Below are 17,217 nucleotides of genomic sequence, written 5' to 3'. Positions count from 1 at the left end.
AACTGTTAACATATAGGCATGTTACTAAATAGGATTTTGATATAATTTTAATATATACAGTACATCGTTGTATAAGCAGTTTCTGTAAAGGCAAAATAGGTGTTTAAATGTTGTTTCCAGTGCGAGACCAGTTCATTTGTAGTGTCCACACACCAGTGCAAGACCAGTTCATTTGTAGTGTCCACACACCAGTACGAGACCAGTTCATTTGTAGTGTCCACACACCAGTGTGAGACCAGTTCATTTGTAGTGTCCACACACCAGTGCGAGACCAGTTCATTTGTAGTGTCCATACACCAGTGCGAGACCAGTTCATTTGTAGTGTCCACACACCAGTACAAGACCAGTTCATTTGTAGTGTCCACACACCAGTGTGAGACCAGTTCATTTGTAGTGTCCATACACCAGTGTGAGACCAGTTCATTTGTAGTGTCCACACGCCAGTGTGAGACCAGTTCATTTGTAGTGTCCACACACCAGTGCGAGACCGGTTCATTTGTAGTGTCCACACACCAGTGCGAGACCAGTTCATTTGCAGTGTCCATACACCAGTGTGAGACCGGTTCATTTGTAGTGTCCACACACCAGTGTGAGACCAGTTCATTTGTTGTGTCGACACGCCAGTGTGAGACCAGTTTATTTGTAGTGTCCACACACCAGTGCGAGACCGGTTCATTTGTAGTGTCCACACACCAGTGCGAGACCAGTTCATTTGCAGTGTCCATACACCAGTGTGAGACCGGTTCATTTGTAGTGTCCATACACCAGTGTGAGACCAGTTCATTTGCAGTGATCATTTGCAGTGTCCACACACCAGTGCGAGACCAGTTCATTTGTAGTGTCCACACACCAGTGCGAGACCAGTTCATTTGTAGTGTCCATACACCAGTGTGAGACCAGTTCATTTGTAGTGTCCATACACCAGTGTGAGACCGGTTCATTTGTAGTGTCCATACACCAGTGTGAGACCGGTTCATTTGTAGTGTCCATACACCAGTGCGAGACCGGTGAATTTGTAGTGTCCATACACCAGTGCGAGACCAGTTCATTTGTAGTGTCCATACACCAGTACGAGACCGGTTAATTTGTAGTGTCCATACACCAGTGTGAGACCAGTTCATTTGTAGTGTCCACACACCAGTGCGAGACCGGTTCATTTGTAGTGTCCACACACCAGTGCGAGACCAGTTCATTTGTAGTGTCCATACACCAGTGCGAGACCAGTTCATTTGTAGTGGAATGTAAAACACGGGCTATTATCTGCAGATACCTCAAGGACCACACAATAACTAGAAGCAGGTTGGGCACCAGGGCTTTAAAACCTGCCAGAGGTTCTTTTCCATACGTAGGGCCTCAAAACATGCTTTATGTAGTGCACCCCCAAAGGAGTATACATTTTGCCTTATTCCTCCAGCTTGGACACACACAGCCAGGAATGTAGCATTTTCTTCACACTTTCACTGGCTCAAAGGAACAGTCTTGGGTGTCTTATTTGAGTTTATTGGAACATAATTAGGTGGAGGGAGCATCGGATACCCCAGAACTGAAGAACTTAATACTTCTCTAGCTTGCTTAGCCACACAAAAGAATGTCCCACGGAATCCCTAGTGCTGGCAGGAGACTAGGACTTCCAATGGACCAGAATAAAGCTGCACAGCATTACTAACTTCCAGCATTGGGGTCAGTTACACTGCCATGGGATCATCGGTTGCCTTCTTCCGATATCCACTGGGCGCTCTCCATTGAGGGAGACATGAATTCACACTACCACAGGACAGCTGGACACTTTTTGCACAATGTCCTCCTGGCACTCTCCAGTGAGCTTCTTCAGACCCAAACTGCTTGAGCCTCAGCTGGGACCTCAATGTCTTCTAGATGGCACCTTCAGAAATCATGCGCAAGGGGCAGAGCCCCTACACAGGGGTCTCCTCTAGCAGGAAAGGCCCAGACTCTTTATGAGCTCCTCCGCCACCTTTTGGGCACACCTCCCCAGTGATTGGCTGGAGTTCCATAAATATTCAGGATGCTTGCTCTGTTATTTTTCTCACTATGCTTCTAGAATCCTCTAGAGTACAGGGACATTAATCAGAGCAGCAGCCTGTAGACACTGAGCAGGCCTAAATAATCAACCCCTGCTCCACTGATTACAGAGGAGCTAACTAAATTCATGTAACAGCATGCACTACTCTAGGAAGGTGCTACATTTACATGAGTAAAAACAGATGTTTTTGTTATCTAATATGTAAAGTTATTGAAACAAATATATTAATGAAGTAGAACATTATGTTGTTATGGTTTTTATACATTTACTTTGGAAAATAATGTATTTAAACTTTTAGAGCACATGTATGAAAGTTTAGTGATTCACTGAACACTGTCATTACTTCCATATGAGTTCTACTCCTCATGGGATATACTGTACGTGGCAATAGGTACACAAAACAATAATCCCTGCTATTTGTTTAAACTAAAAACAAAAATTTACGTGAAAAAATCTGCTCACACTAACACTCCCATATGTGTTCATAAAACTTAAATCAACAAAGCAGTGCTATACATAAAAAAAAAAAAAAACCCCATCAAAGTCATGCATTCATACATAAAACATATATGAAATGCTTTTACTTACATATACAGGCATCAGAAGTAAATACAATGGCCGGCTATATTAACCACTTCAGCCCCAGAAGATTTTACCCCCTTTCTGACCAGAGCACTTTTTAAAATTTGGCACTGCGTTGCTTTAACTGATAATTACGCAGTCGTTTGACGCTGTACCCAAGCAAAATTTGCGTCCTTTTCCCCCCCACAAATAGAGAGCTTAATTTTGGTGGTATTTGATCACCTCCGCAGTTTTTGTTTTTTGCCCTATAAACAAAAAAAGTGCAACAATTTTGAAAAAAAAAAAAAGTGGGCTAGATTCAGGTAGGGCGGCGCATTTGTACGGCGGCGTAGCGTATCGTATTTACGCTACGCCGCCGTAAATCAGAGAGGCGAGTGCTGTATTCACAAAGCACTTGCCTCCTAAGTTACGGCGGCGTAGCGTAAATGGGGCCGGCGTAAGCGCGCCTAATTCAAATGAGTATGAGGGGGGCATGTTTTATGTAAATGGGTGGTGACCCGACGTAATTGACGTTTTTTTACGAACGGCGCATGCGCCGTCCGTGTAAATATCCCAGTGTGCATTGTTCCAAAGTACGCCGCAAGGACGTATTGGTTTCGACGTGAACGTAAATTACGTCCAGCCCTATTTGCGAATGACTTACGCAAACGACATAAAAAACTAAAAATTTGACGCGGGAACGACGTCCATACTTAACATTGCGTACGCCTCATAGAAGCAGGAGCAACATTACGCCGGGAAAGCCTTACGCTAAATGACGTAAAAAAATTCCGCCGGGCGCACGTACGTTTGTGAATCGCGTATCTAGGTCATTTGCATATTTTACGACGGAAGCGCCACCTAGCAGCCATCGTAAGTATGCACCCTAAGATACGCCGGTGTAAATCAATGCTGAATCTAGCCCAGTATTTTTTACTTTTTGCCATAATAAATATCCCCAAAAGAAAAAAAAAATCTTCATCATTTTAGGCCAATATATGTAGAATATTCTTCTACATATTTTTGGTAAAAAAAATCGCAATAAGCGTATATTGATTGGTTTGTGCAAAAGTTATAGCATCTGAAAACTATGGGAAATATTTATGGCATTTTTAGGGAATTTTTATTATTTATTTTTTACTAGTAATGGGAACACATATGAGATTTTTAGCAGTACTGCGATATTGCGTCGGACAGATTGGAGACTTTTAACACTTTTTTGGTACCATTAGCATTTATACAGCCATCAGTGCTATACAAATGCACTGATTACTGTGTAAATGTCACTGGCAGGGAAGGGGTTAACACCAGGGGGCGATCAAGGGGTTAACTGTGTGTTCCATAAGTGTGTTCTAACTGTATGGGGATGGGAGTGACTAGGAGAGGAGATATATAGTTTTTCCTACTTAGTAGGAACAAACAACATGACTCCTCTCCTCTGACAGCTCAGGCATTTGTGTGTGTCATGAATCGCCAGTAATCCCTTCATGCCCTGTCTGTCTGCTTACCTGGTCTATGTTTGTCAGTCTTGGGCTGCACTCTCATACGTGCATGGTTAAGTAATCTTCCCTCAGCGTGGCTCCACCCTAGCCTCTACAGGATTCACTATTTAACACTGTGCTGTCCAAGCCTGCCTTGCCCGAGCAATATTGTGTTTGGTTTCCTGTTTGCCGTTCGCTCTACGTCTGTCTCTGTTACTTGGCTTACTCTCGACTATCCCTGCCTGCTTGTGACCCTGACCTTTGGCGTGTTGTCTGTTTATCCTTGTTTGCTAGTTGCCCTGATCTTTGGCATGTTCTCTGTTTATCCTTGTGTGCTAGTCGCCCCAACCTTTGGCTATCTCCTTATAATCTCTTATTGTCCTGGGCTGCTGCTTCCTCCCTATCCTCCTGTAGCCTACCGTAAGCGTGAGCTGGGAGACCCTGGGCCTGCGACCTGGAGCCAGTTACAGCGCAGTCCATCCTCACCACTAGAGGCTCTGGTAAACACCTGCTGGCTATTAGACTCCACGCCCTGGGGAATCTTATGCTCTAGCTCCCTGTGGGATCCGTGTTGGTGCTCCAGTGGACCTGCCTTCCTGAAACACCCAGAGTTCCATTCGCAGCAGTTAGCCGTAGGGTCCACTACCTTAGCGGACCCCAATGGTGTGCATCGGTCACCTGGCCTCAGGTGACCTGACAGTGTGTTTACTGGCCACACGCATTGGTCCGCCGTCTCCAGCGGCGCACGCGCCCTCTGGTAGGTGAAAAAGGGTAGGATGTACTCGTACGGGATTTCGCCCAGGAGAGCCATTGTGCCGCAGTATATCTGCGTTACATGGTCGGGACCCGGTTAAATGCTGCACTTCTTGGACATGTTGTGTGTGATGACGTCATCCAAATAGCCCCATCCCTATGTGTTTCGTTACTGGAACATGTGACTTCCTCATCCTCAACACCCAAAGATCTTTGTGCTCATACTCTTATAAATAAGGCATTGTTAGGTAAAATCAAAATCAGTTTAGTGCTACCTGCAGATTTAGGAAAATCTGAGAGGTGGAGGAAAGAAATCTGTGGAGTGTGGACTTCACATTCAGTTTACTACAGACTTGTAGTAAATTTTGTATGTTTGTTTTATTTGCCCAGCAAGCAAACCAGATGCAAAAATACATGCGTTTGTACAAATGCATTAATAGAAATGGGCCCTTAGAGATAAAAGAGCTAGGTGTTTCAAACTCAGACCTGACCTGGATCGGACCGAATTGTGGAGGCAGGTAAGGTGTTTCACCTAGGCAGGCACCCAAAAAGAGGTGTAAATGGAAAGCACCAATAAAAACCCCAAAGAGGAAACAATATTCCTCCTCTTAGGTCACCAATTTATAAAAAAACAAATACCTCTGCCCTTCAGCTCAACACAGTGCATACAGTTGCAAGAAATAGTATGTGGACCCTTTTGGAATGATATGGATTTCTGCACAAATTGGTCATAAAATGTGATCTGATCTTCATCTAAGTCACAACAATAGACAATCACAGTCTGCTTAAACTAATAACAAACAAAAAATTAAATGTTACCATGTCTTTATTGAACACACCATGTAAACATTCACAGTGCAGGTGGAAAAAGTATGTGAACCCTTATGTCTGCTGAAACTGGTCCAAGGACCAGTTTCCGCGGACATGTCTGACCGTGTGTAGGGCCTACCGGACCGGATTCCTGGGCTAGCGGACAGGTTTCCAGTGGACAAACGTTTCTTAGCATGCTGAGAAACTTGTCCGATGGAACCATGTCCGTCGGACATGTCCGATGGTCAGTATGACTCATCGGACATGTCCGCTGGTTATGACCTATAACCAGCGGCCCGAAATTCCGCGCATGCGTCAAATTGATTCGACGCATGCGTGGAAGCATTGAACTTCCGCGTCAGAGAACGTCGGTGTCATATACCTCACCGCGTTCTCTGTCCGTGGGGATTTTGGTCTGATGGTGTGTACACACATCAGACCAAAACCTCCCAGCAGACATGTCCGATTAAAACGGTCTGCGGACCGTTTTCATCGGACATGTCTGGCCGTGTGTACAAGGCCTATGCTTTGGGTCATTGGCCTGTTGCAACACCCATCTTCTGTTGAGCTTCAGCTGGTAGACAGATGGCCTTAAGTTCTCCTGCAAAATGTCTTGATAAATTTGGGAATTCATTTTTCCATCGATGATAGCAAACCGTCAAGGCCCTGACACAGCAAAGCAGCCCCAAACCATGATGCCCCCACCATCATACTTCACAGTTGGGATGAGGTTTTGATGTTGGTGTGCTGGGCCTCTTTTTCTCCACACATAGTGTTGTGTGTTTCTTCCAAACAACTCAACTTTGGTTTTATCTGTCCACAGAATATTTTGCCAGTACTGCTGTGGTACATCCAGGTGCTCTTGTGCAAACTGTAAACGTGCAGCAATGTTTATTTTGGACAGCAGTGGCTTCCTCTGTGGTATCCGCCCATGAAATACATTCTTGTTTAGTGTTTTACCTATTGTAGATTCGCTAACAGGGATGTTAGCATATGCCAGAGACTTTTTTAAGTCTTTAGCTGACACTCTAGGATTCTTATTCTCCTCATTGAGCAGTCTGCGCTGTGCTCTTGCAGTCATCTTTACAGGACAGCCACTCTTAGGGAGAGTAGCAGCAGTGCTGAACTTTCTCCATTTATAGACAATTTGTCTACTGTGGACTGAGGAACAGCAAGGCTTTTGGATATACTTTTATAACCCTTTCCAGCTTTATGCAAGTCAACAATTCTTAATTGTAGGTCTTCTGAGAGCTCTTTTGTGCGAGGCATCATTCACATCAGGCAATGCTTCTTGTGAAAATCAAACCCAGAACTGGTGTGTGTTTTTTATAGGGCAGGGCAGCTGTAACCAACATCTCCAATCTCATCTCATTGATTGGACTCCAGTTGACTGACACCTCACTCCAATTAGCTCTTGGAGATGTCATTAGTCTATGGGTTCACATACTTTTTCCACCTGCACTGTGAATGTTTACATGATGTGTTCAATAAAAAACATGTTAACATTTAATTCTTTGTGTGTTAATGGTTTAAGCAGACTGTGATTGTCTATTGTTGTGACTTAGGCCTCGTACACATGACCGAGAAACTCGTCGTAAAAGAAACATTGTTTTCCTCGACGAGTTCCTTGTTAGGCTTGTCGAGAATCTTGTCAAGCTTTCTTTGCGTACACACTGTCAAGACAAAATCTCGTTGTTTTCAAACGCGGTGACGTACAACACGTACGACGGGACTATAAAGGGGAAGTTTGATTCCACTGGCACAACCCTTGGGGCTGCTTTTGCTAATCTCATGTTACTGCGTGTTAAGTAAAAGTTTGGTAAGAGACGATCCGCCTTTTAGTCTGTTACAGTGTGATGAATGTGCTATCTCAATTACGAACGCTACTTTTACCGAAGGTGCGCTCCCGTCTCATACTTTATTCTGAGCATGCGTGGGTTTCTAAGCATACACACGAACGTGTTTCTCGTTGTAAACCAGCCCGACGAGAAACACGATGAGGAAATTGAGACTCCCGACAAGAAAAAAGAGAACCACAACAGTTTTCTCAATGAAAAACATACACACGACCGTTTTCCTCGGCAAAAAAGCTCTGCCACCAAGTTTCTTGATGGATTTTGTCGAGGAAAACGGTTGTGTGTACGAGGCCTTAGTAGAAGATCAGATCACATTTTATGACCAATTTGTGCAGAAATCCATATCATCCCAAAAGGGTTAACATACTTTTTCTTGCAACTGTAGATGTGTATGTACTGTGGTCATTAGAGCTCACTCAAAGTGTTCTGGGAGGATGGCTGTCTTTTCTTCAGCTCTGCTGGAAAAATTCTGATCGTTTTGATAGCTTTTTATTCGATTCTTCTTCAACCATTGTTCCTTTGATCAAAATTCATTACTACATCACTGCTCCATATGGTCTCTATAAGACAGGGGTGTCCGAACTTTTTTCAAAGAGGGCCAGATTTGATGAATTGATGATGCGCAAGGGCCGACCTGACATTCTTTGAACCATTATAATTCGGTCTAAGCGTGTTCGTCCGAGCACTAATACACTGCCCAACAAGAATTGTCATTGTGGCTGTGTGTGTTGAAGAGCTTGGGCGTGTTATTTGTATATATATATATATATATATATATATATTTATATATATATATGTATATTTATATATATATATGTGTGTGTATATATATATCTTTTGTGGCCCCCAACGAATCCCAGAGCGCCGCTCAAGACTAAGGATGAGCTTGGGTGTGTTATTTGGATATACCGTATTTATCGGTGTATAACACGAACAGGCGTATAACATGCACCTTCACTTTAAGAGGGACGTTTTTAGGAAAAAAAAATATTTTAAATAAGGAACTTTGAAGCAAATTAAGGGTCACAGTCCATCAATGCAGCCTGATCAGTACCCATCTGCAGCCTCACCAGTGCCCATCATTGCAGCCTGCACAGTGCCCAACAGCAGCCTTACCATTGGCAATTAATGCAGCCTGATCATTGCCCATCAGCAGCCTCACCTTTGCAAATGAATGCAGCCCACACAGTGCCCATCAGCAGCTGCTCCATTGCAAATTAATGCAGCCTGGACAGTGCCCATCAGCAGCCTCACCATTAAAAATTAATGCAGCTTGCACATTGCCCATCAGCAGCCTCACCATTGCAGATGAATGCAGCCTGCCTAGTTCCCATCAGCAGCCTCTCATTTGCCCACTAACACAGCCTCACCTTGTAAATTAATGCATCCCGAAAATCCTTGCTCATCTGCAGCCTCGTCAGTGCCGGAATACACAACGCCGCAATCTCCTGTGTACCGGGCGATCAGTCACACACAGTCCCACCTGTGATAGACAGAACAGTGGTCCAGTCCTGGGTCAGGAGGCGAGACTGTGTGTGACTGATCGCTGGGTATACAGGAGATAGCCACTCTGTAATATGGCAGTGCCCGCCCCCTCCTTCCACACAGAGATAGCAGGAATTGGCATATCTATCTTTTGTGGCCCCCCGCGGAGATCAGGGATTTGTTGGGGGCCACAAAAGTTATATATAGCTAAATTACCAGTGGGGCAGACTTTGGACATGCCTGCTATAAGGCATTTGGCATTTTCCCTAGCCTAGCTTTAGGCTCCATGTATGCTAGCTGCTCCTTAACTTTTACTGCCAAAGCTCCTAAACTCAACTCCATAAAAGCCTATGTGTCCATGTACACATAGGCTTTTAGGATCATTTAGAAGCTGCAGAGGTTAGAGGAGGTCATAGGTGTGCGCAGCCTATTGCATTAGGGTGTGCACCCCAAAGCTCAAACACACACTACCGATCACTCACGATGAAATGGGAAGGGGCCATTAAGTTACATAATTAACAGCCCCTTCCCCCACTCATCCTAAAACAGTCCTGCAGCAACAGCAAGAGGGAGAGGAGAGTAGGGAAGCCAGAAGCGCTGCAAGGGGAAGGAGGGGTGGACCTAGGCAGTAGGGGGAATCTGAGCTACACGCGGTGATTAGGGTGTGCCTGGGCACACCTGGCACACGCCTATGGAGGAGGTTCAACCTTCCATAGCCTCCCTCTCCTAAACGTGAAAGAATTGAACTCAGGATAGGAAAGTTTTAACCACCAGCTGTAAAACTGGCAAAATCACAGCATTATTTTGCCGCATTTTGTGTTTTTCTGCGGCCGGCGGTCAAAGCAGTTCAAGTATACATGAAACCTTAGAGTACTATGCTGGACATTGCAGAGCCAGCCTGGAAATTACATTCTGTACACTGTGCTCCACATTCAGCGCTTTCCAGGCCATGTGTTGGTAACAGGTTAGTCACACAGTCCTTTTCAAGTCCAGAGCCGTTGGCATTTCTGCAACGCTTGCCCAGTCTCTGAAGACTTACCCTGTATGTGTAGACTGAGCATAATGAGCTACCTCATTATTTGAACAGCTGGACACCTTTTGAATTTCCTGATACTGCTGTGTTTGACACAGGAGGGATTTACACTGAGGGCTTGTTTGCTAATGTCTTATCTTTCGTATAATACATTATTACAAATCTACCTTTAAAGAATGGGGGGAGGGTAATATTTTTTCCCATTCATACAGATTTTGTCACGGAACTGATTAAAATCTTCACCAAGCTTTCCTGGGTTGGAATTATACCTTTGCATGTGTGGTAACTTGCCTTAAATCCCATGTTACTGCAACATGCCTTTGACATGAAGGTCCCTTCCCCACGTTTGCAAGAAGTAATCTTTTCAGGTTCTTGGGTAGATTGCCCCCTGGACATTCAGGTGCATAAAACACCCCTTTGGGTTCTTGAGTTATTGTTTTCCCCTTGGTACTCTTTTCAGCTACTTACCCTGTGCCAGCACACAGATTAAATCATATATCTTAGTCAAGCACATCTGATAGCATAACATTTTGTAAAATAATTCCCGGTATTAGAGTCACTGTCCAACTCCTCCAGACCAATTAAGTGGTGGAGTTGGGAAGAGACATATAGCTAGATTCACATAGACCGCCTTAACTTTGCGGCGGCGTAGTGTATCGTGTTTACACTACGCCGCCATAAGTTAGCGAGGCAAGTACATGATTCACAAAGTACTTGCCTGCTAAGTTACGGCGGCGTAGCGTAAATCGGGCGGGCGTAAGCGCGGCTAATTCAAATTCAGCTGAGGGGGCGTGTTTTATGTTAATGGGGGGGTGACCTGACGTGATTGACGTATTTTACGAACGGCGCATGCGCCGTCCATGTACATATCCCAGTGTGCATTGCGGCAAAGTACGCCGTACGGTCGTATTGGTTTCAACGTGGACGTAAATTACGTCCAGCCCTATTCACGGACGACTTACGCAAACGACGTAAAATTTTCAAATTTCGACACGGGAACGACGGCCATACTTAACATTACTTTTCCAGCTATTTTATGGAATAACTTTAGGCCTGAAAGTGCGTTACGTAAACGGCGTATCTTTACTGCGTCAGGCAAGCGTAAGTTCGTGAATCGGCGTATCTACTCATTTACATATTCTAGGCCGACCGCAATGGAAGCGCCACCTAGCGGTCAGCCTAAAAAGTACACTTTAGGATACGACGGTGTAAGACACTTACGCCGCTTGTATCTGATCCTAATTTAAGCGTATCTGGTTACCAGAATACGCTTAAATTTGCGTCGGCGCAGATTCAGACTTAGGCTGGCGTATCTACTGATACGCCAGCCTAAGTCTTTCTGAATCCACCTAATAGTATCTCCAAGCATTCATAAGCCGTATGACTGCTTCTTCCTTGGATCATTGGAGATGTTTTTGAGTCATACATGGGTGTTTGTTTTTCCAAACACGTTCCATAAAAGTTGTAATAAATACCTTGAAAATGTAATATATGTGGGGTATCGTGAAGTAGGTATAGCAGTTGGAGCATCATTAGCATTTTATTAGAATGGTCTTACAAGGGAAGATTACGAAGTTGGGCATGCATGGAGATATCCCTTCTAAGAAGTTTGCCAAGGCATTTAACTGTCTCTGCTGCTGGTATCCTACTAGTAGGTAGAAAGGCTTGTGTGTAGAGCAGTGTTTCTCAACTCCAGTCCTCAAGGCTCCCCAACAGGTCATGTTTTCAGGATTTCCCTCAGATGAAATGGTTGTGGTAATTACTATAGCAAGGAAACTGATCTAATCACCTGTGCAAAATAATGAAAAGTCTGAAAACCTGACCTGTTGGGGCGCCTGTTGGGGCGCCTGGTGGGAGGAATTGTGCCCCAAGGGCCAGATAAAGGCTAGCAAAGGGCCAAATCTGTCCCTCGGGCCGCAGTTTGGAGACCCCTGTTCTATAGCATTAATGCCTGTGTACGTAAAAGAAGATCTTAAGCTAAAACCTTAATTTACAATGTGTCTAATTGGAAGTAATTGCAATCATATGTGAGTTAGTATTATTGAGCATGGCTCCGCTCCTGAGAGACTGACTGAAAATCAATCATTCACTATTTTAATATAGAATATGTTTGAATCAATCAATCACATTGAAGATCAGAAAAATCCAGACATTAGCAAATGTTACTTGATCCAGATGAATGCAGGGACAAAGTCTGATGGCAATTGTGTTTTATAAATGAGGTCAATCACATTTGGAGAAAAAGCCATACATGTAAAAGAAAAAAGAACAACGTATGCATATTGTATCCATTTGTTTTTCTGAGGTATGGAAAAATATGATGGGATTGATTCACTACAGGCCTGTGCGTAAATGGGAAGTCTAAGACTGGACGCACATGTGCAATTTTTGCTAGTGTTTGATCCCATAGATTTGAAGAATTGTGCTATCATTAGTGATTAATCACTACTACATGCTACACTTCATTGTTCTCCACTAGCAGGTAAATTACAACTTTTGGACAGAGTGGAGATGGATTAGAACACCTGTCAGTTTATATTATTGTCTGTGCCCCTGTTAAGGGAGATTCACCCTCTTTATTTGCCCTGTTTACAATTATCATTGAAAGTTAAAGTAAAAGAAAATACCAAATTTTGGGTTGTTCCCAGGAAAGTAATAGGGGGGGGGGGGGGAACAATGAGGACACTAGTTTGGGCAACCTGGGGGGGTGTTCAGGGATTTCCTTTCACTTTCTGTTTTGGCTATGGGACAGGAAGTGAAGGGAAATCTCCCCAGTGGGACACAGATGGCAACAAATAAACTGACCCTTCCCTACTCTATCCAAAATTAGAAAAAAATATTGCTTATAGTTCTCTATGTATAATCACACAATATTTCTCAATTTAGATTGGCATGCAGGAAAACTATATTTACCTTCAATATGATTGTTTTCTAAATGTTATCATTTTCTGCAAGTTCATTGCAAAATAGCTTTCCATTAATTCTCTTGTTTATGTTTTACTTGTAATTTAGCATATTTATATTTGTGTATATATTTCTTTCTTTTAAGCATTCATTTCCTGGAAACCTTCATTTGGTTTTGGTCTTGAGGCCAACTGGATTTTTCCAGCGCACCTTCACTGACATTGGATTCCGATATAGTCAAGAGGACTTCATTCTCAAGCTCCCGGTAGAGTATTTTTGATATTTTCTTTGCTTGACAACAGGTTTGTGATAGGCTAAAAACGCACTTTCTACCAAGCAAGTACAATTTAACAATTTATCTTGGCACAGTAATAACTGTTCAGCTGTTGGTTGAAGAAGCAGTAATAAGGCTGTAATCTTCCTTTGATAAGATTGGCTATAGATACTCCTAAGTTGGTCAATATGCCTGTGCCAGCCTGTAAATTGTATGTCAACCTTCTATTCTCTTTCTTTAGGTGGTTATGATAAGTTCTGCATCTGACTTATTAAAGTACATAGATGAAAAGCAGTTGACACCAGAATTCGGAGGCACACTTGAATACCGACATAGGGATTGGGTTGTCTTTCGAACGGTATGTCTTCATCAATCGACTACAAAACTAAAAGTCAGAATGATATGATATTATATTATATGAAATCAGGCGTGCAAAAATTGTAATTTTCAATAGTATTAGGTTTTTCATAAAAAATGTTTTACAAAAGCAACCTGAGAAACTAGTACAAGGAGAACATCGTTCAGCAGATATTAACATTCTCTTAAAGATATTCCACATAACATACCCTGAAACACATGCCGATAAGAGCTTGAACAAAAGTGAGCACAAATAAAAGCGTGGTATTGGACTGTGAAGGGAGGGTCACTACCATGATCTATCATCATAGTGTTCACCACTGTTAGAAGGGAAAAATGCTCATACATCACCAATATGTCCTCCAGATGACACAAAAATTACATGTTGTTAGGGGAAGAGAGAAATAAATAAAGAAAAGGAAAGTATAAAGAAAAGAAAACCACCCGCCTCTATTGCCACCAAAAGTCCCCTTGCTATTGAGAGAAAGATTGTGTACTGTAGAATCCAGGGATTCCTGACCTCCTCAAACTTTGATTGCCTATCTCTCACTACACTAACCATTTTTTCATTAAATATTACCCAGGTTAGTTTACACTTCATCAAACATAGGTCTACGACATAACTCTTCCAGGCCGTAGCAATTGCAATTTTAGCCAATAAGAACATAAAGTAAATGAATGTTTCAGTATGTCTGGGAATATTATCAACAGGTTTAGAAATGCTTTTATCGATTTTTCACTATAGTGACTTAACAAGGGAACAGGGAATGCACTTGCATGCAAAACCATAGGCCCTTGGGACAGGTCCACCAAATGTGTAATATGGTTCCCACCTGACCACATTCTCGGAAACAATAGGTAGAAGACCTGGGGTACATTTTAGAGAAATGTACGGGGACTAATTACCATCTAGAAATAATGGTAAGAGTTAACTACTGTATGGGGCTGCATTGTTTGTGTAGCATTGCTCCCATAGTCGCTGATGTCCCGGTTCCCCACTGCTGCACAGCCAGTCACATAGCATTACCTTCATTCACTCCAACTCAGAAAACAGCCCTTGGCTGGTTTTTAATTTTTTATTAGGGGATGATAACTTGGATGGGGTAGAGAATTATGGGATGCCTAACTTGAAAATGTCCAAAACACTGAACCGGGGACAACTTCCTCCCTATTTACAAGAAAAGTTCTCTTCTTCCTTCCACCTGCACCGTGCTGATCTACTCACTGTCTCTGCTTGCTCCTTCCTGCCAGCTCTCTAGCATGAATCCTTCCACTGTCTCCTGTGTTGGGATCCTTCCAGCTTTCGTGAGCTCCCAGCCCGAGGTACAACCCCTCCCCGGCAGGGGTTCCTAAAGGGCCACCACCAGCCTCTCCTCAGCACTGCTTCTCCATGTTCCACCTGATTACCCTTGCTGGCATGTCTAAGGACTATTTATAGGTTATCCCAATTGCCTGGCAGCCCACTTCTGTTGATTGGCTGAGAGCCCATAAATATTCAAGGCATCAACTCCTAACCTCCGCCCTCCAGTTTTAGAAAGTTCTCCAACCTTCTAGATATCAGGGGGAGGCACCAGCGAGCTGCCAGGATGAATCAACCAGCCCTTGCTTCTAGTAACCCTGATCCAATTCAGTGACTCAGGTTCATTCCTGGACAAAAAATGCCTTTACCTAATCTCACTTCTAGTAGCACGCACTAGAGAGAGCTACACGTGTGAGGATTACTTGGTATTATGGGTACACAAGAGCAGACTTGTATGATGTTCATTACAGACCCAGAATATTATTGCTGTTTTTTTCTTTCAAATATCAGTCCAGAAACAAGCCCAGGCAGAGTAGTAATATTCTACTTACAAATAATTACCGGTACATACACTTACATAATCTTTACTAAGAACTTTTTATACATGTGTTTTTATCCTGATTTTTTTTGAATTTATATAAATAGAAACCAATCCAAATGCACGCCAACGCCTTTTGACGTCTTTATGATGCATCAGTTTTTATGATGCACTGCTTACAGTCGCTCCATGTAAGCTGATCAGTCAGCATGATGAAATGGAAAAGATTTTTTGTTAGGTCCAAGACCCGCAGAATAGCTGTTCTCCTATTACAGGTATAGCAGGTGGAATATGAAGACGCTAGTGCCTTTAGTCTTCAGCATCCTCTTTTATTTAGTTACAGATGATGATTGTTAAAGTGTTTGTTACCCCAGCATTTCATATTGCTGATATGTGCCTGCTGTACCATGTACTTGTATGAAAAACTATCCTGTTCTCTTTGTATTGCTTCCTTTGTGTGAAATCCCCGGTTTTCCTGCCAGTCCCTCTTTCCTATTAAAAAAACTGACCACACTAAGCAGGAGAACACACTGTGGTCAGTTCCCTAGCTGTGCTGGGAACTCAGCCTGCTCCCCTCCAATCAGACTTGTCCTGCCCCCCCCCCCCGCACAGCCTTTTTCTGGGAAGATCAGTGTGCTGTTGCTTCTCCTCCCCCAGCTCTTAGGCCCCATTCAGACCTGAGCTTGTGCTTGAAGCTTGTAGCTCTAAAACGCTCAACATGACAAATCATATTAATTTTAATGGCCCCTGTTCCCATCTGAGCTTTCTGTTGCCTGAAGAAAAACGCCTGAAGCTCAAAAAAGTACATGAGCTTCTTATTGGCAGATTACAAGTGTTTTGGGCCCCATAGACTTCGATAGAAACGCTGACTTTAGCGTTTTACAAGCTTTTTCTGCTAAAATAGCAGCTCTCCACCCCTAATTTCTTCTCTCTCTCCTTTCTCTAGTGCTTTCTATTGGCTAAACAAAAATGCCTGAAGCTTGTAATGTACTTCAGAAACACTTAAAAAAACACTTGTAAAAGCTGCAAACCAGATTTAAAAAATGCCCAAAAATTGCAGTAAATCAATAAATCGACACCTTGTAATAGTTGCAGCAGGTATACAAATCTGGAAACTCAAACCCAAAGACTTCACCATGTGAGATATAAGAGACAGCATCCACCAAGAACTGCCCAAGTTTTTGATATAACAGCCTTTTTTTTTTTTTTTTTGTATATTATCTTTTTATTTATACATTTTTCGGATTAACCGCATATAAAGTCGGTGTCTCCACCTTGCATTTCCATTTTATACCAAACAAAAACATACAAACCTTCCCTGAACCCCCTCCCCTAAAAAAAAAAAAGAGAACATTTTTGTATTATATATATATATATATATATATAGATAGATAGATAGATAGATAGATAGATAGATAGATAGATAGATACAGTTGTGCTTATAAGTTTACATATGGCAGAATTTATGATTTCTTAGCCATTTTTCCAAAAAAATGAACAATAACACAAAAACATTTCTTCCACTCATGGTTAATGTTTGGCTGAAGCCATTTATTATCAATCAACTGTGTTTACTCTTTTAAATCATAATGACAACAGAAACTGCCCAAATGACCCCAATAAAAAGTTTACATACCCTGGTGATTTTGGCCTGATAACATGCACACAAGTTGACACTATGGGGTGTGAATGGCTATTAAAGGTAAACGTCCTCACCTGTGATCTGTTTGCTTGTAATTAGTGTGTGTGTATAAAATGTCAATGAGTTTCTGGACCCCTGACAGACCCTTGCATCTTTCATCCAGTGCTGCACTGACATTTCTG

General features: G+C 42.8%; 1 protein-coding gene across 6 annotated transcripts in view; it reads left to right on the top strand.

Annotated features, from left to right (window-relative positions):
- The window catches only part of MCF2 (MCF.2 cell line derived transforming sequence), a 181,452-nt gene that overhangs the window by 71,498 nt on the left and 92,737 nt on the right, over positions 1–17,217 (top strand). For all 6 annotated transcript variants that reach the window (XR_005743553.1, XM_040323778.1, XM_040323779.1 and 3 more), the window contains 2 exons: positions 13,070–13,189; positions 13,440–13,556. Coding sequence is in view for 5 of the 6 variants with exons in the window: in XM_040323778.1 (XP_040179712.1) it covers positions 13,070–13,189; positions 13,440–13,556 (237 nt within the window). In the remaining variant the exon portion in view is untranslated. The remainder of the gene's footprint in view (positions 1–13,069; positions 13,190–13,439; positions 13,557–17,217) is intronic.

Source organism: Rana temporaria, chromosome 9 (assembly GCF_905171775.1).
Source record: "Rana temporaria chromosome 9, aRanTem1.1, whole genome shotgun sequence".
NCBI lineage: Eukaryota > Metazoa > Chordata > Amphibia > Anura > Ranidae > Rana > Rana temporaria.
This window is presented reverse-complemented; position numbering and strand designations above follow the sequence as displayed.